This window comes from Magnolia sinica, chromosome 10 (genome assembly GCF_029962835.1).
Source record: "Magnolia sinica isolate HGM2019 chromosome 10, MsV1, whole genome shotgun sequence".
NCBI lineage: Eukaryota > Viridiplantae > Streptophyta > Magnoliopsida > Magnoliales > Magnoliaceae > Magnolia > Magnolia sinica.
In genome coordinates, this window is record NC_080582.1 from 84101647 (window position 1) to 84121858 (window position 20212).

The 20212-nt window shown below is 39.4% G+C and overlaps 1 protein-coding gene across 4 annotated transcripts; it reads right to left on the reverse strand.

The window, feature by feature from the left end:
• Positions 1–352: 352 nt before the first annotated feature.
• On the reverse strand, positions 353–12663 carry LOC131217223 (uncharacterized). Of its 4 annotated transcripts, none has more exons than XM_058212075.1 (4): positions 12410–12663; positions 3127–3243; positions 2543–2711; positions 353–1728 (listed from the first exon to the last, which is right to left on the reverse strand). In XM_058212075.1, exon 4 carries the CDS (start codon positions 1493–1495, stop codon positions 713–715), a length of 783 nt encoding a protein of 260 aa, XP_058068058.1. In that variant the 5' UTR covers positions 1496–1728; positions 2543–2711; positions 3127–3243; positions 12410–12663; the 3' UTR covers positions 353–712. The 4 variants fall into 4 exon arrangements, with proteins under 4 accessions (XP_058068058.1, XP_058068059.1, XP_058068057.1 ...); XM_058212076.1 differs by having other exon boundaries at positions 3179–3301; XM_058212074.1 differs by having other exon boundaries at positions 3127–3301.
• Between the last annotated feature and the right edge of the window lie 7549 nt (positions 12664–20212).

Consider the following 20212-nt stretch of genomic DNA (forward strand, 5'->3'; position numbering starts at 1 on the left):
GGCGGACGCCTTAGAAAAATCTAGCCCAAATTTATTTTATTTTTTATCATGCATGAGCATGAGATCTCATCCGTCCATCACATGGGTCCCACCCTGTGATTCCCCTGGCCCAAAAATAAGACCAGTCCGCTCTTCATGTGAGCCGCAACATTAACATTAACATTACGGGACGGCTTAGGAAGAGCTGCCCAGAGTTTTTCCAACCGTCCATTTCTTTTCTTAAGTTGCTATCACCTATAAGCTGACTAGCCTGGTTTTTGTACCAGAATCAAAACAATGAACCCATCTTATGAACGGCTTGGATCTCACAACACATGTGACCCATTAGCACTTGTGGTGGAATTCCATGATGTTATCAGTAAAATATTCTATGTTTTTAAGTGATTATACAAACCATTGTTCTAAGCAAATGGACACTTTTTTTAGGCTCCCAATTCCTCAATAGGTGTGGCCCACAGCTCAATAATCCATCCACAGATCTGATCCCACTCCGATCATTTTCCTTCCCATTGGATTTGGGCCATTGCTACAGTTTGTTTCTTAACTCCCAACTTGTATGCCTGCTGATCAAACGGTCAGGTTCTTTACCACATGGGGGACAGCCAGATCAATGGACAGGATCATCAAACCATATGCCCCACATTCAAAGAATTGGGAGCTTCAGACCCCATAACTAAGCACTAGCAGCTGGTCAGGTTCAGTGGGGCCAGTCTTAGCAGTACAGGTACAAAGTGGAGCCCATCCGAATTTTGTAATCACTCACCGTCCGATCGTTCTCGAGCTCCTCCTTCACTATCGGATCAATCTTGAGCGTTTGTGCATTGGCTGGAATTCCAGTTGCCAGATGGATCTTCTCCTTCACACAAGCAATGGTGTCGGAGCCCTCTACTGCAAGCACGATCATTTCTCTGTTCATCAACCAAACACGGATCCGATTTTTGATCCTCGAGGACACAGCCGTAACAAGATGAAGGGTCGATTCCTTCCGTATGTTGTAAGACGCTAGTGTCCGCTCTTCATCGAGCCGCTTCCCGCCAAAAACGAGGCTATGGTGCTCGATCGGAGTCCTCTCCTTGTTTAGAATCTTGGCCATGACTTCATGGACAGCATCAGAGGGATCCACTTCTATTGCTACTGTCTTCCCACTCCACATTTTGATGAATATCTGTATAGGAGAGTACACTACACAGAGGGTGGTTCCACTCTTGATGTTATAGTCAGCCAAGATTTTGTGATCTTCAAGTTGTTTTCCACTGTACATAAGCTTCTGCCGATTGGGTCCCACCGCCACCGGGCCCGCTATCATGGCCTTGATGTTTTGGATTGTGTTCCATAGGTCCACTTGGAGTGTGATCATTTCGTTCGTTGGTGTCTCCACTGTTACTTTGATTTTGGGTATTGGATGGGTGACCATGTGAAGGATGGGCCACCTTCGGATGCTGTAGGATGCCAGAGTAGATTCATCTGCAAGCATGCGTCCGGCATAGATGAGCATCTGTTGGTCCACTGGGATTGCTTCCTTTTGTGAATTTTCATCTTGACAGCCCAGATGGTGTCCCAATCTGTAACTTGAAGTACAATTGTTTTTCTTGTTGGAAGGGCATCAATGGTTATCTGCATCCTAGCTGTTGGATTGTGGACCATTTGGAAGGTTGATTCTTTCCGGACGCCTTTGTTGTCTGACTCACCTTTCATGTCTTTGGTTCTGTTGGAGGTGTTTGTCCTCATCTTCGAATTAAAAAAGTTGGGAAAAGATGATATAAATCACTTTTGAAAGAAGCATAAGGTGTAGAAATCTAAAATCCTACTCTAGCCATGTGTGTCAACATGTTTGTGTAATGCTCAACCATGTATTCGTCCAATCACATTCATCTGGTGCGGTAGACACGTGCATCAAATGCAAACTGTTAATCATTCACTTCATACATGGACGGGTGGCCCATGTTACCAATGCAAGTCATTAAGCGCGCGCACACCAGTACTTTGGTGCCGCTTGATGTTTGAGGATTCCACTTGCATTAGCAGAAAAACAGAACAAGACGGTCTGACTTTAGAGAATTCAAAAACACAGTTAGACTGACTGCAATCCTTCCGCACGCTTAAATTAGGAAATGTGAGCTTCTGAACTTCAGAAATTTCTCTTGGATTTGAGTTCTGGATGATGGATTCCCATCTCCCCAAATATCGGTGGCACTCAAGATTGCTTCGACTCTTGAAATATTTCTATCCATCAAAATGGCCTGAAGTTTTGAAGGGGCCACAGGAAAACATCCCTAGGGTGGCCACATGTGGGCATGTGAGCCATTCATCAGGTGGGTCAGACAATGTAGATTGCCTACAAAAAGAACAGGCAGTTCACTAATTAAATGGGTCACACATGGATGTATCAAACATAGACTGTTGGTAACTTCTTTCAACCACCCATTGTTTTCACATGTGTGGCCCACCTGATGGACAGCACTGATCACGGATTGGCACAAGCGGACGTGTGTGTGGGTTAGCCAACACTCAGTATCCCATGGATGGAACATTGCTATTGTACCATTTGGTTAGCCATGGTTCCGCAATTGGTGGCCAGGCTTGCCATGGCATTTCTTTGAGAAGATGGGGGACGCCGGGCGTTTGGAGTAGGATTTGATGGGGAAGGTTGGACCCTTCGTGAACTTCTTGATTGACTGCCACCCATGATTCAGAGTCTTGTTCTCAACAACCTGAAATTAAACAACATTCCATCAAACTTTTTTTGCAAACAAAACTGTGCTCTGTGTGGTATCAGCTGCATGGGCGTGTATGGTGATGAAGCTTGTTAATTTGGTGGGTCACCACGTGGATGGCTCAAAGCTGAAAAATCATATTGTTGTGAGACTTTCCAGTTGAATGTAGACTGTTGCTTTTACTTTTCTGATCTTTCAATCCACTGTCTGAATGGCCATCGTGTAGTCCGATTACTAGATTTTTGGGCCATGGCCTATCCATGCCAGAATTGCGCGCGCTTGTGATCTAGGCTATTCATTAGGTCAGCTCCAGTGTATGTTGGCTGTCCCAAAAATCCGGCTGGCCCACTCTTCAATGGATAGTTGAATGAACTGCCCAACTGTCCGAATTCAACATAGAATTATGTCCCACCTGATAAATAATGTACTGGCCTGATTTTTGGGTCAGGACATGTTGGGCCCACCTGACAAACTGCTTGAATCTCTCACACTTATGCCATTGTGGCACGCATGTTCAAATGGGTTGCCTCTACAACCACCATACACATCAACCCCATACAAAAGAAGCAATTCATACCAAAATCCGACTGCAAAAAACGTCACAAATCCTAAGCAATGTGACCAGTGATTGCAACACGTAAAACAGTCCCAAATATTGATTAAAAGAGACGATTACATAAAAGAAGAGATTAAGCCACGCTGAAATTCATGTAAAAATGCCCATAATTCATGAAACCGTATGAAATTCAAAATTCCCTAGAGAAATTTCGTGTCGTACCCACTTAGGGCTCATTTGGCACTTTGACGTGGAGTGGGTCACTGACACTTTCATGTCCAAGATGAACCAGAGAAGGCCCAGTTGGAGGCGGAGGTGATCCGGATAGTCAGAACCTTACAACAAGCGTATCTCGCAAACCGGAATGAGTTACTCGACATACCATATATGATTTTGGGGTAGGAGAAGCTACTTTAGCCAACCAACCTGGTCATGCTGGGTTTTCCATGCTGAATTTGCGAGATACCATCAGATGGACGGTCAAAAATCTATTTTATTTCTATTTTTACTATTTATAGTAAGTTTTAGTTTGATTATAACTCTTCATCCTTTGAGCTTTAGGAGTTGTGTCCAACATGAAAAGTGCTTAGAAAAATTAGGAGAATAACGTGGTAAAGCCAAATATGACATTTAGAATAAATAGTAAATATACGATTTATAGCAAGTTACGAATTTTAGGGAGTTTTGAGTTGGAGTTTGATTCTGAAACTTTTTCCAAGATTTGGTATCACTATTTAAAGGGCTGTAAATTTGCTTTTATTATCTATCAATGAAATTTCAAAATTTCTACTCTTTCCTATTTTTTGCCTCATGGATTCGAGGAATCTCTGTAAGGAGTCCAAAGAAGCTCCTTGGATTCGGAGTAGTTATCCTTGAGGAAGACGGTGATTGACCTCATTACATTCATCCCTATGTCACACCTGTATTTGGAATGCATTGGAATCCAAATCACAATTACACTAGAATCGAAGTGATTTGGAATCCTCTATTGTGTTTGGTAGCTTGTAATCGGAATCTTGTGGAATCCAAAATTGTGTTTGGCAGCCTAGATTTGGAATGCATTGGTATTCTGTAATATATTAACGGCACTGAATTTGATTAAGTAAATCATCCTAAACCCAAAATGGCATACATGTCTGACATTTTAGATATTCCTCGTAAAAAGCCCATTGAAATATACACTTCAGCTAAAAAGGAGGTAATTCTAAGCCTCAAGTGGGCCATAGATAATTATCGTTAACATGAACTCATTACTCTCTAATACATAATTATTGTTAACATGAACTCATTTTCTCTAAATTACTATCTCATAATTACTGTTGACATGAACTCAGTACTCTCTAATACATAATTACTGTTAGCATGAACTCATTATTGTTCACTGATCAAAATAGATGGCTACAGTGGATGTCCTCGCTCTTTCAAGGTGGCCTGCATAGATGTGTAAGGAAAAAAAAACAGCAAGATATCACACTATGATACGATTCACATATCTCACTCAAGAAAGTAACCTATCATTCCTCAGGAAGAAATTGAGAGAGCTCCTTATTCGCTCAGCTGTTTCAAGTTTCAACTGCAATACCCAATAGCTAACAAGCTTTGCAAATCATTCACATGGGAAATAAAACAGTCCCATACCCTTCCATGTTCTTTGTTGCAATCATCTCCACATTCGGTACAGGTCCATGGAGACATCATCGACATGTAGCAAACAGAAAATTACATGCACATAAATTTTTTTTTTAAAAAAAAAAATTGAAAAGAAAAGCACAACTACTTCCATTTTAGGATTTGAAACGAACTTAGCTGCAATTGAAGGGCTACTTCATCGTCTAACCACATACAAATGATTTCATCTCATATTAGCTAAACAATAATTATATGTATTAGAGAATATAGCATGTATGGATTATGGTTTATCAAGATTATTTTGAATCTTGTTCAAAATCTCTAATACATAATTCCGGTCAACATACCTTTCAAAAAAAAAAAAAAGGTAAAGTAAAATGAGATTAACCCATTTTTAAGTTGAAACCAAACAGAGTCTTGACTTAAGTCATTTTCCAGACATTGGATTCATTATGCATTGAGAAATTACTCTGACCAAGACCGAAAATACTGCAGGGATTCCAACTGACCTACAATGCATAAACATTTTTAATTACAGATCACAGTCAATCTCAGGTGGGCCTGAGCAATTTGATGATCGGAAAACTACAATGCAATTACAATCAATGCAAGATGACAGTCAAATGAATATCAAGGGAGAGAGATTTATAACAGTGGGAGTTATTTGATACTCTAGCAGAGCGTGATGGCTGATATGTGGATGCTCATACGCTGTACATGTTGAATAACACAAAATTGAATGGTCCAAATTGTAGAAATTCTGTAGATACGTCTTTATATATATATATATATATATATATATATATATATATATATATATATATATATATATATATATATATATATATATATATATATATATGATTTGATTAAACCATTTTGTATTTTAAATTATTTTAAAATAATTTAGTGTTTCAAAATATCCGTTGGGACGGACCATGGCTGTGGCCATAGGTGGGCATGCGTCCTACGGATGTGTCTTTTCACTGAAAGGTTATATCTTTTCAATTTTTGTTTTGAAAAGTTGTCTTTTGAAGCCTAAGGGTCGCACCACTTGGGTTTAAACCCAATAGTCACAACCCTTTGTGAAGGGGTGTCTCCACAAAGTCTATAAATAGACTTTCTCTCATCTGTTTTAAAAAAAGTAAGAAAAAGTTTATTTTATATTAAAAGTATGGTTTAAGTGTTTTCTAGTTCGGGTTAAGACTACAAAGTGGTTCGAACCCGTGTACAGTGAGTGCACCGCTGGGACCGGGTCATAGTCGTTGTATGCTGGAGGTCGATTGCTCTGGAAACCTGTTGCACTTGGGACGATGTCCAAGGGGAGCAAATTCGATTTCAAGCTGAGTGACTCATGTCACGCCTCGACTTCTATAAACCGATAAGTTTTCTCTTTTTCTCAATTTAAAATTATTTTATTTAAATAGTTTTTCAAACTCCATATCCCAACAATCTTGAAATCGAATTTGTTTGAAAAACTATTTAAAAATTACGGTTGCATCTATTTGGTTGGAATAGCCCAAAATGAAACCACACCAACCCGATTTGTGGGCCATGACTCATATAATCTAGAGTTGTCATATCTCACCTAATGGTCAAGATCTTATAAATACTTGTTATGTAAGCTCTTTGGACCACATGTACAAAAGTGAACGTATGCACCGACACAGAATGGTCAGAGTATTTTAGATCTTGATAATTATAAATGGGAATTTTTAGACTATGATCAAACATATAAGAGGCTTCGATTCCTGAATAATTGGTCGGGTTCGTTGTAACCCTCGTTAGCACAGAGTATGATCCTCAAGTTGTCAGATATGTCGGGCTAAGGCTATCTTGGGTACTAGACCTATAACCTACATATGGTTTTTATGTCCTAAAGATATGTCATTCTATCACACACATGTAAAATCCAAGAAATCTATAGTGCCTACCTCTTGGATAATGTCAGGCCCTGTTCACTCATAAAAAAGCCTGTATTTAGTACATTTTCTCAAAATCATGATATGACATTAATGAGCATTTCTTTTTAGATCTCAAAATTTACAATTTATTTTCTCGTAGCTTGAGCCAACGTAACCTTCACATGAAAATAAATCAAACTGTTGAACCATACTGAGTAGGATATACATTAATTTCAACATCCCTGTACAATAAAGATCAACCCAAAATGAATTTCAAAATGGGAATGTGTTGGGATTTCCATCATATCAGGAATTCTTCTTTGTAGACCACCATGCATGGTTAAAAAGAAAACTTTGGAAAGAAAAATATGAAAGAAACTTAAAAATATAATCTTCCAAAGTATCTTCTAAAATGGGTCTGATAGGTCGATGTTGTGATCACTATCTCATAAGTTTGCTAGTTGCTCACATGCGGATGGGTAATATTCATTGTACAGTAAACCGGATGAAGGATCTAAATCCATCATGTACGTGCTAGAAATAGAATTCTTGATATTAGGAAATGTAGTTGCTAATTATGTGTCTTCCCATCAATTTCAAGTTGGTGCAACCCTTAAGGGTTCTAACAAGGAGCATCTGCTGGTTATAACAATTCTATATGAACTTGACATGTTGCATGAGAGCAAACGGCATTCTGATGACCCTTGATCTAGTCCACTGATCTGATGGACCTTACATGGGAACAAAATCACCAAATATGGAAAGACTTGAATGCCCCAATAATGAGATTTCTTGGACAAATCTCATTAAATAAATAAATAAATAGGTGGAAATGACTCAAATCCAAAGGGGTGTAAAAAAAAAAAAGAAAAAAAAGAAGTAATAATGAACTGATACTCTAATCACTTGTTCAACGGAAATGAAGTGGACGGTTAGAATCATCTATCCTAATTGCTCATGGGCTTATACTCTTATGAGTTTCCTCTCCTCGGTAACATTTTAATACTTTAACAGATCACTATGGTTCCATACACATGCAATCTATAATCTTATATGATATATGTCTTTCGATAATCTAATCCGGGCCCAATTTTGATGATCAAGACTATTCAGTTAATGTGTCAAACCATGTATAATGTATCACCAAATTATTCTCCCATTGAACAATCTTAAATGTCCAACTTATAAACTGCAAGTGGATGGTTTACTGTCTACTTTATGATGTGAGATTTTGGAAAGATATTTGATGGCAACTGATGATGGGTGGCATAAGAGTGCATGGTCTAAATCGTGAAAAGGTGGGGCCTACTATATTGTTGGTGCTAAAACAAATATAACATGTCATTTTGATTAAGTGCATGTTAAGGAGTTGATTTTTGTGTGATTGATGTGCATATAATGAATAGCTATATTGATGTTGATCTTTAAAAATGCAATAGAATGCACGGTTTCACACTAAGGCATCACTGCACACATGTTTGTAACATAAATAATTCATTAGTGGGTTATTCTTTATATTTATAGTAATCTAAAAATTAAGTTATAATGTAAACCAACCATTGGTATGAATGATCTTTATGATAATGAGTGCACACAAGGAATAATTGAGTATGCTATATTGAACTTGATCAAATCAATGACCAAGTCTATCAAACCATGGGCCCACTTATTACTGTGTATCTATAGATAACGTACATTATTCCTTTTGTATCATTGCATATATCTTGTGGTCTTTGATCCATCCTATGTAGATTTATGATTGATATGTTTGAATCTTATATCCATGTGTCACATGTACAAAATATAGTTTTCCAATTATAACATGAAACATTAGACAATGTATGACACTTGATACGTAGACACTTAAAAATTGTACATATGTGGAAAACATCTCATTTATAAAGATTTGAAACTGTGGGAGTTATGTACTTAGATGCACTACAATGTTCCAAAGTTATAAATCATACAAATATTATATTGGCCCATGTGGGATGATTAGACTGATGTATTTTTAAAATATTACCTTTTGCAGGCCCAATAAATGAAAGGTCTAGATCTTACATATGTATTACTTTTATGAATATTAAGTACTTGATAACTCACATTATATAAATGTTTGTCTCTCTAGAGTTTCACTTACCATGAAGCAAATAGTGACTTGAATTTCTCAAGTGGACTAGTAGTGAATATGCATTAATTCAATGTTAATTCTAACTTACATTTTATTATATAGAAAGTGATATTATAGAATATTGGGTCCAATAACAGATGGACCATCGGCACATATCACTTAACTGTTTAACACACTTATCGCTACTTTTTTATAAACGGTTCATATTATTGCTTTTATACATAAAGTTGTTGATAGGGTGACGAGTGTACAAGCCTAATTTATGAGACAAGTTACATTCACTTTTGGCATCGTTCACTATACTTTTTAGACAATATTACTTACTTAGAAAGGTAGAGGAAATGTTAATTCCATCCGATCATGTGCCAACCTAAGACACGTGTTAGTTAATTCATATGATGGTTCCTACGAAAGATTTTTCTTAATAGATTTATCAGGTGGGCCATAGATATATCTATCAAGGCTAAATCTGAAATTATGGAGGTGCACTCGGATGCATAAACCATTTAACGCATGGAATCCAAGTTTAGTCAATATGTATTTGATAAATGGGTTGACATAAAATTGAAGATTTGCACTAAGGAAACTACATGTTGAATGTTATGGATCAATATGCACATGTTTTACGTTGATGTGTACGTCTTTGAGACAAGGTGTTTGTAATTAAACATATTGCATGTTTTAATAATCAAATTGGTAGTCATCAAATGAATGGTAGAAAGAATATTGGTAGCAGTCTGAATTCATAAGATGATTGTTGGATCAATGAGATTTTTAAGCTATATTCTATTCTCATTGGAGGCTAGATATGAACATTTGAGATTGGTATTTATATGAGACTATAAGTTTATGTAATGAACTGTGTTATTTTACCATCAACAAATGTATCTAATGGCCAAACTTATGCACATATGGAGTTCATTGTTCAATTCATTGATCAAGATACTTGATAATGAACTTGGACATTTCTCCTACATATTCAGTTGCTAAATATCCATTGATTGTATTGAATTCTAATCGCTAATTGATAAATTGGTCAACCTTTCACGTGTTAGGGAACATATGATAACATGATAATGTTGCGATATGATTACATAAAAGTTATACTCTATTTTAGTTGTCATATGTTTATGCATGACAGATTACTCCAGCCTCTTTGTATTGCAGATACAATAAGGTCGATTAACTTTACCACCAGTTAGTTAAATGGTGTGGGCTAGTGAAGTTGTTTGAATTGTAAGAGTACATTCAAGGCTAAGAAAGTTGGTTGTATTCAGAACCGGTGATACAACAACTACCATAATAAAAGTGATGCTCAGTATCTGTTGTTTGATGGAGTCATAATTGTTGACTCTGTGAGGTCAAAAATGAGTTCAGTATACTTTGACTTGAGATATGAATAATCAAAGAGGCCACAACTGACTGTCAAAGACTTGATTGAGGAGCAAAAGGAGAAATCAGCCTAGACAGAGGCTCATTTATGAGTAGCTAGTTGGTGGGGCAATAGCTTGCCAATACGATGATCCCTACTGATCTGAAAGGATGATTAGCCACAATGGGATTAAGACATGACAAAACTCGTATGAGAAGAAAGCCTGACAGAGGAAAGACGGGTGAAGGTAAAAGGCTTACGGGTCATAAATCCTCTGACCAAGTGACTATCTAAAAGATTAGTCAATGATACATCGAAGGGAATGGGGCTCAGCCTAATATATAAGCTACCAGTATTGGCAACCCAACCTATACGAATAGAGATCCTATTAAATAGGTTCAATGGGTAAACAATAAGACACGAGGTAAACGATTGCACTGATGTAAATGAGCCCATTCTATGGTGTACAGTGCAAGCAGCAATGAAGAAGGATGAGTTTTTGAACTCTTAATGAATCCATAGCCATATATTTGGTGGTGTACCCAATTGCTGCGTATACTTGATAGAATTCACTTATATGGGTGTGGAAGTGGAGGCCGCTTCCTATGAGAATTTAGTCGAATTCTCTAGAGCACTCATGAAATCCAGGTAATGGTGTATGGCCGAAACGCACCAAACTGCAGAATCACTTATAGCGAAAAAGTTGTGTGAGTGGCATGTACTTGCGATCTACATCAAAAGGAATTAGGTTCAAAACTATGGTGTCACCTGATTCCTGTGGACCTGTCATGTTTACTCTAATGTCGGTTCAAGTCTATGGTGACACCGGCACTATTGCAGAACTCTTCCATCTTAACCCGAAATGTCAAAAATTTTGAAACATGTGGGGGATTATTGTATTTTAAATTATTTTAAAATAATTTAATGTTTTAAAATATCCGTCGGGACGGACCATGGCTGTGGCCATAGGTGCGCATATGTCCTACGGATGTGTCTTTTCACTGAAAGGTTATATCCTTTCAATTTTTGTTTTGAAAAGTTGTGTCTTTTGAAGCCTAAGGGTCGCACCACTTGAATTTAAACCCAACAGTCACAACCCTTTGTGAAAGGGTGTCTCCACAAAGTTTACAAATAGACTTTCTCTCATCTGTTTTAAAAAAACTAAGAAAAAGTTTATTTTATATCAAAAGTACGGTTTAAGTGGTTTCTAGTTCAGGTTAAGACTACAAAGTGGTTCGAGCCCGTGTACAATGAGTGCACCGCTGGGACTGGGTCATAGTCGTTGTATCCTGAAGGTCGATTACTTTGGAAACCTGTTGCACTTGGGACGCTATTCAAGGGGAGCAAATTCGATTTCAAGCCGAGTGACTCATGTCACGCCTCGACTACTCTAAACCGATAAGTTTTCGCTTTTTCTCAATTTAAATTTATTTTATTTAAATAGTTTTTCAAACTCCATATCCCAACAAACCCTTATAAGCTCTCTGGGTGATCTTAACTGTTTGTTGAACTCGGGGCGACTGGCTTATTTTCCTCGTAACCGTCCATTAAATATCCGTCATTCGACTAGGTGTGTGCCAATTGAAACGGGCCCATGGTTTGGGCTTATGATCAAACGAAACTGTGGCCCATGATTTAGATGATTAAAACTGTGTCAATTTTATTTAACGTATACAATTTCTCAGTACCTGCATATCAACTATCACTGCCAGAATATCTTTTTCTTTTAGTCCTATAGTTTTTTTTTTGTCCTTAGTCCTTTAGTTTACTTGGAGGTATCTAAATAATCTTCCAGAGAAATTTATGATCGGAAATAGGGGGAAAAAGCGGGGTTTTCAATGGAGGCTACGATCGAACGAACTGCATACCTTCGATTTGAAGTTGCGTACAATTTCTCAGTACCTGCGTATCAACGATCACTGCCAGAGTATCTTTTTTTTTTTTTTTTCCCTTTTGTTTACTTGGGAGGCATCCAAGCTAAAAAAAAAAGGATTTTTTTTTTTTTTTTTTTTTGCTAAATAATCTTCCTGAGAAATTTATGATGGGAAATGGTGGGCAAAAGGGGGATTTTCAATGGAAGTTACAATCGAACGAACTGCATACCTTCGAATTGAAGTTGCTGTGAAGGGGCTTTTGCAGGGTGTACTAGGAGGTCGTTTTGGTCGGTGACGGTGCTGCTGGCCTGCCGGAATCAATGGCAGAGGCAGACGCTGCCAGAATCAATGGGGTTTTTCCTTTTTCGGAGCCGTTTTCAGGTCGCCGTCGCTGATCGCTGAAGAAGAAGAAAGCGAGCGGAGATTACTTTCAGTGATGAAGAGAACGATGCTGTGTGATTTCAACTGACAAAAATGTCTAGGAAACTTCAGTCCTGGAATATCACAAGGAAGTTCCGGATTGCATCCTGCCCGCGCCTGGACGGACTCGCTCCAGGTAGGGTCTCTATGGGATCCAAATTGACGTATTAGTTTTATCCACGCCGTCCATCCAGTTTTAAATATCATTTTAAGATATGTTAAAAATAGGTTAGACAGATAAAAATCTCAAGTGGACCACACAGTAGAGATTGAATTATCACCATTAAAATCTTCTTCGGAAAGGCAGAAGTTTCGATCAAGCGTATATTTGTGTTTTCCCTTCATCCAGGTCTACGTGACCTTGGATGTCAGATGAAACTCAGGCGTTGATAAAAATCATAAATCACGGTGGGCCACACAGAGGCCCTGTCTGGACCGAGTCCGTCCAGCGCGGGGGACGGAATCCGCTTCGGTTTGAATGATACGGTAGAGCCAGTAGCACTGGAATATTGTAAAACCATCTTACTACTGATGATGTGGCAGGGTAAAATATGGATCGGGACTGTACATCTACTGGGACCCACTATGGATGGATGACGACAAAAGATTCACATAGATTGGATGATCCTAGCCATCTGTAAAGTAGCCTTTCAAGCAATGGTAACCAAGAGAAATGACACATGGCCAACATATGTCAAGTGAAGAAAATGATAGATAGGATTGTGTTATAATTATAAGTTTCCAAATATAGGTCATCTGTAGACTGGGTCCCACTAGATGGACAATCCCGATTGATGCATCACCAAGTCTACTATGGAGGGATGTCTCTATCATACCAGCCACCTAGCTCGTGTCAAAGTTCTGGGGGCCCCACCATGAGTGTGTTATCCACTCTATCCGTCCATTTTTGGCATCTGATTTGTGGACCTGAGCCTAAAAATGAGCCATATCAAAATCAAAGGTAGGCCATGCCGTAGGAAAATATTGTTAATTTAATGTCTACTATTATAAACTTCCTAATGCTCACCATAATGTTTATTTATCATACAACCTTATTATCAGGTAACACCAACCTTATGTGGATCCTAAAAAGTTTTTAACAATGAGCGTTCAATCCCTACTGTTTCTGTGTGGTCCACTTGAGATTTTGATGCGGGGTAAACATATGAGATCGATCAACATCTTCCTCAAGGATACTTATTTCAAATTTAAGGAGCTTCTTTATACTCATCACAAAAACTTTTTGAAACCACGAGGAAAAAATAAGAAAATAAAAATAGTATTTATGAAAATTCTTAAATTGACGATTGAAGATAAAAACAAATTTACAAGCCTTTAAATAAAGATAGCAAGCGTTGGAAGAAGTTTTGGAATTAAATTACAACTAAAACTACCTAAAATTTGTGACTTATTTCTATAAATAGTAAATTTACTATTTATAATAATGGTCCTATATGGCTTAACCATGTTAGTCTCTTAATTTTTATAAACACTTTTTATATTGGACACAATTCCTTAAAGCCCAAAGGATGAAGCGTTATAATTAAACTAAAACTTACTATAAATAGTAAAAATGGAATTAAAATTAATTTTCGAACGTTGATTTAATGAAATCTCGCAAATTCAATGTAGCCAGGTTGGTTGGCTAAAATACCTTGTCCTACCGTAAAATCATATATGGTGCGTCGAGTAACTCATTCCAGTTTGTGAGATATGCCTGTTTTAAGGTTTCGACGGTCTTGATGACTTCTACCTCCCATCGGCCCTTTTTTTATCCATCTTTGATATGAAAGTGTCCATGATTCGCTCCACATTAGATTTGAATCTTTTTTATTTTTTAATCTCGTACTCCCAAATGAGCTAGAAAAATAGATAGATTACTTGAATAACACACACACACATGTATATACCATGGTGGGGCTTACATACCCATGTTAACATGAGAGTTCAAAATTTTCATTGAACTTCAGATTTTCATAACTGTGGTTTATGTTTGTGTGAGATTGTGATTTAAGGTATATCTGAATTTTATTATCTATTTAATAGTCTTTAAATCGTGATATAATGACATGTTATTATATTTTACTTATTTTTATTAATCCGTTAATAATTTTCTACATCATTTGTCCAAGAGCTAAATGCTAATTTGATTGAGTTTCCTACCTCATTTGTCATTCAGATGGCATGGTTTTAAGTTATTTCCTTTCTTTCATGTCCATTGGTGGCAAATCAGGCGCCCAAGATTTTTGAGTCATTTACGAGCTGTGTAGAGGTCTAAACACAGGGCTTATGCGTATACGGTCATTCGGGGCTGCTCTGAAACATGAGCCGAAGTATTTGCGATTTGATTTCTGCGCCAAAGAGTTCGGTCTAGCCCATTCACTAGTTGCTCTTGATTGGAGCAGAACTATGGCGCTTTTGGTTTCTTGATCATCGAAGAGATTTTTTTATTTTTAATTTTTAATTTTTTTTAAATGAACATGATATTTAATGTGGGTACGGTTTTTTATTATCAAACTCCTGCAGAGCAGAAGCATCCCTACGCGGACCCGAGCAGTTGCAACCATTTCTGCATTAGCCGTATATAAATCAGGAGCATTGGAGGGCCTTGCGCACGTTATAGAAGACAATGCAATGCATGCTTTCATTGCACTCTTGAGACTATGTCGACCGTAGGATAATTCTGAATGCGATCAGGGACCAAAAGATCACAGATGATATGTTAGAGATCATTTTTTCTGCTGATGAAAATCGAATGTCTCAAATCTCTGTTGAAACAGGGGCCTTCGACTGGTGAATGGTCTGATTGATTGATTGAAGCATACCGAATTAAATTGATTTTTTTGGCAAAACTCTCTAGATAGTTTCTGGTGTTTTCGACAGGTCGAAGGACTTCGACCAGTCACGACATGTTGCGCAGTTTTGATGTAGAGCGGGTCGCGAACAGTTACATGGCCAAGATGGATCAGAAAAGGCCCGGTCGACGACAGAAGTGATCCAGACCATCGAACCTTAAATCGGGCATATCTTGCAATCCGGAATGAGTTATCTGACGTAAAATATATGATTTTGGGGTAGAACGAGCTACTGAAGCCAACCAACCCTACTATGCCGGGTTACGCAGCCCGGAATTGCGAAAAACCCCTGGATCGATAGTCGTTTCCCCGTTTTAATTTCGTTTTTACTATAAATAGTAAGTTTTAGTTTGATTATAACTCTTCATCCGTCGAGCTTTAGGAGTTGCGCCCAACGTAAAAAGAGCTTAGAATAATTAGGAGAACAGTTTGGTGAAGCCAAATAGGACACTTACTATATTTGGCCGAAAACCTTCCGCACTAGTAGACATCACGACCGTCTATAAATAGTAAGTTTACTATTTATAGTAAGTCGCGGATTCTAAGAGTTTGAGTTATAGTTTGATTCTAATTTCTTTCCCATTGCTTGGTACCCCTATTTAAAGGGTTGTGAACTCGTTTTTATTCATCAATTAATAAATTTTGAATTTATTAGAATTTATTTCTATTTTCTGCTTTCGTTCCTCGTGGATTCGAGAAGTCTCTGTGAGGAGTCCAGAGAAGCTCCGTGGATTCGGAGTAGTTATCCTCATTATGTTCATCCCTGCGTCAATTGGTATCAAAGCGAGGATTCCCCTCGGGCTGATAACAAACAACGAAGGTATGAATCAAAATCCTGTGGACGGTGATCCAGGGATTCGTTATCTTTCGGAAAGAATAGAAGCTTTCCATCGGGAGAGTCAGTTGACCATGCAAGGGCTGCAGGTAACTCTCGACCGTCTTACGGATGCACTATTTTCGCCCCGAGCCCTAGGCGGTGCTCCACCACCCGTGGTGGCTCCACCACCCATGGTTGCTGTACGACACAACCCCGATTTTCGTAGAGCACTACCAGTGGCAAACCGTAGGGCTACACAAGATGATTCAAGTTCTAGTGACGAGGACCTTAATGAGGGTTATGCCCGACGACCAATCCATGGAGGTGATCATCTAGATCGTGATGAAAGAGACTATCGAGGTAAGGCTGAACTTCCTAGTTTTAACGGTTTATTACGTATAGAAGATTTTCTCGATTGGCTAGCCGAAGTAGAGAGATATTTTGATTACATGGACGTGCCAGATCATAAAAGGGTAAAATTGGTAGCGTTTAAATTAAAATCTGGTGCTTCTGCATGGTGGGAACAATTACAACTCTCACGAGCTCGCCAGAACAAGGTGCCCATCTCATCATGGCCACGGATGAGACGTCTTCTTCGATCTCGATTTCTCCTAAGTGATTATGAGCAGATATTATTCCAGCAATATCAAAATTGTAGGCAAGAAAATCGAACAGTCACAGATTACACTGAAGAATTCCAACGGCTGGCTACACGAAACGATCTATCAGAATCTGAGTCACAGAAGGTGGCACGATTTATAGGTGGGTTGCGACCGACAATTCAGGACCGAGTTCAGATATACCCAGTCGGGACTGTGGATGAAGCAGTTCAATTGGCGGGTAGGGCGGAAATACAACTTGCAAGAGCTCCTGCTCGTCCATATCCTTCAACTTGACCCCCCATAACGGGTCCCACACAGGATCCAGTGCTGCCACGAGGAAAAGACTCAGTACCTTAACTTCCTACAACCGCAAACCGTGATACGGGGAGTGGCTCATCCAGGCCTCAACGTGCAGTACCTACAATAGCGAGTTCGAGTAGGATTCCAAATTCTTATGCTCGGCCAAGGTCAAACAATTGTTACCGTTGTGGCCAACCAGGCCACTTATCAAATACTTGTCCTCAACGTCCCACAGCACAATTGACTATAAATAAAGGGGCACTAAAGATGAGGCCGCAGAAGAAGACCATCGCTTTGATGAACATGAACAAATCACTGAAGAAATAGCAGGTGGCGATGAAATGACGGGCGAGGATCGTGGCAAATTTCTAGTTGTGAGGCGATTGTTGTATGTCCTACAAAAGGAATTACATCCACAACGACACAATATATTTCGTACTCGGTGCACCGTCAATGGAAAGGTCTGTGATGTGATCATAGACAGTGGTAGTAGCGAGAACATCGTTTCAAGAGTGATGGTGGACAAGTTGCAGCTACCAACGATGAAACATCCTTCCTCGTACTCAATTGGCTGGATAAAAAAGGTGAATGAGACGAAGGTAACTGAACAATGCACTATCTTGTTTTCAATTGGTAAAAATTATAAAGATCAAATACTTTATGATGTGGTCGATATGGAAGCTTGTCATATATTACTCAGTAGACCCTAGCAGTCAGACCGTGATGCGACCCATCGGGGACGAAATAATGTTTACGTATTCGTCAAGGATAGTCAAAAAATAATCCTTGCCCCTATGGCACTAGAGAACCACCCTGAAGCTTCTAAAGTGGAGGGGAGTTCTCTCTTGACCATTCGAAGTTTTATGGAAGAATCTAAGGAAACCTGCGAGGTATACGTTGTAGTGGTGAAGGGCGAGGAAGAGGAACCCTCAAACATCCCTCCAAGTTTAAGACTGTTGCTAAACGAATTCAAAAAATTCTGGCCTGAGGATTTACCCGATGGATTGCCCCCCATGAGGGACATCCAACATCACATAGACCTCGTCCCTGGGGCTAGCCTGCCCAATCGCCCTCATTATCGGATGAGTCCGAAGGAGTGTGAGATACTTCAGGGGCAAGTGGAGGAATTGATCCGTAAGGGTCTCTTGAGAGAGAGCATGAGCCCATGTGCCGTACCAGCATTATTAACACCAAAAAAAGATGGAAGCTGGCGCATGTGTGTCGACAGCCGAGCAATCAACAAAATTACTATCAAATATCGATTCCCAATACCACGGTTGGACGACATGCTCGATATGTTAGAAGGGGACAAGGTGTTCTCTAAACTAGATCTAAGGAGCGGGTACCATCAGATTCGTATTCGGCCCGGTGATGAGTGGAAAACGACATTCAAGACCAAGGAAGGGTTGTATGAGTGGCTGGTCATGCCCTTCGGCCTATCGAACGCACCAAGTACTTTTATGCATTTGATGAATCAAGTTCTAAAACTGTTCACTGGCCGATTTGTGGTAATATATTTTGATGATATATTGATATATAGCCAGGATGAGGCGGAGCACAAGAAATATCTCAGGCAGGTGCTACAGGTCCTACAACTTAACAAGTTGTACCTCAACTTGAAGAAGTGTAGTTTTTTAACTGACAGCCTATTGTTTCTAGGATTTGTTGTAACGTCTACAGGCATTCGTATAGACGATGAAAAGGTGCGAGCTATTAGGGAATGGCCGATCCCGACAAACATTCATGAGGTGAGGAGTTTTCACGGGTTGGCGACTTTCTATCGTCGATTGTGCGAGATTTTAGCACCATAGTCGCGCCTATAACAGATTGCATAAAAAAAGGACCGTTCCAGTGGATCGATAAAGCTAATAAGAGCTTTCATGAGATCAAGCATCGTTTGTCTACAACACCGGTCTTGGTGCTTCCTAATTTCGACAAATTGTTTGAGGTTGAGTGTGACGCTTCATATGTCGGAATTGGAAGAGTATCATCACAAGAAGGCAGGTCGGTAGCCTTTTACAGCGAGAAGCTCAGCGATGTCCGAAAGAAGTGGTCGACTTATGAGCTTGAGTTGTACGCAGTTGTTCAGGCACTGCGACATTAGCGGCATTATCTGATTCAAAGAGAGTTTGTTTTGTACACTGACCATCAAGCATTAAAGTTTATTAATAGTCAGACTAACGTGAATCGTGTGCATGCTAGATGGGTTGCGTTTTTACAGGAATTCACGTTTGTTCTGAAGCACAAGTTAGGGCAGCAGAACAAGGTGGCTGATGCACTTAGCCGTCGTGCATCACTACTAGTTACAATGAGCAACGAGGTAGTCGGCTTCGACTGTCTCAAGGAGCTGTATGCCGAGGATGAGGACTTCAAAGATTCTTGGATGAAGTGTCAAGAAGGTCACCCCAGTGACCTTCATATACAGGACGATTTTCTCTTCAAAGGGAATCGATTGTGCATCCTCCAAAGTTCTCAGAGGGAGCAGATTATTCAGGAGCTACATAGAGGTGGCCTTGGTGGACACTTGGGGCGAGACAAGACGCGAGCTCTTGTGGAAGAGCAGTATTACTGGCCGCAGTTAGTACGCGATGTGGGAAAAGCCGTACAACGTTGTCATGTTTGTCAGACCTCCAAGGGACAATCTCAGAATACGGGCCTCTACACCCCGTTACTGATATAGAGCGGGTCGCGGACAGTTTCATGGCCAAGATGGATCAGAAAAGGCCCGATCGACGACAGAAGTGATCCGGACCATCGGACCTTAGATCGGGCGTATCTCGCAATCCGGAATGAGTTAGCTGATGTAAAATATATGATTTTGGGGTAGAACAAGCTACTTTAGCCAACCAACCCGCTATGCCGGGTTGCGCAGCCCGGAATTGCGAAAAACCCCTTGATTGACGGTCGTTTCCCTGTTTTAATTTCGTTTTTACTATAAATAGTAAGTTTTAGTTTGATTATAACTCTTCATCCGTTGGGCTTTAGGAGTTGCGCCCAACGTGAAAAGAGCTTAGAATAATTAGGGGAACGGTTTGGTG

Bases quoted from the DNA above. Each gene is read 5' to 3' on its own strand.
- LOC131217223 (XM_058212073.1), bottom strand. From the start codon at position 1,495: ATGCTCATCTATGCCGGACGCATGCTTGCAGATGAATCTACTCTGGCA.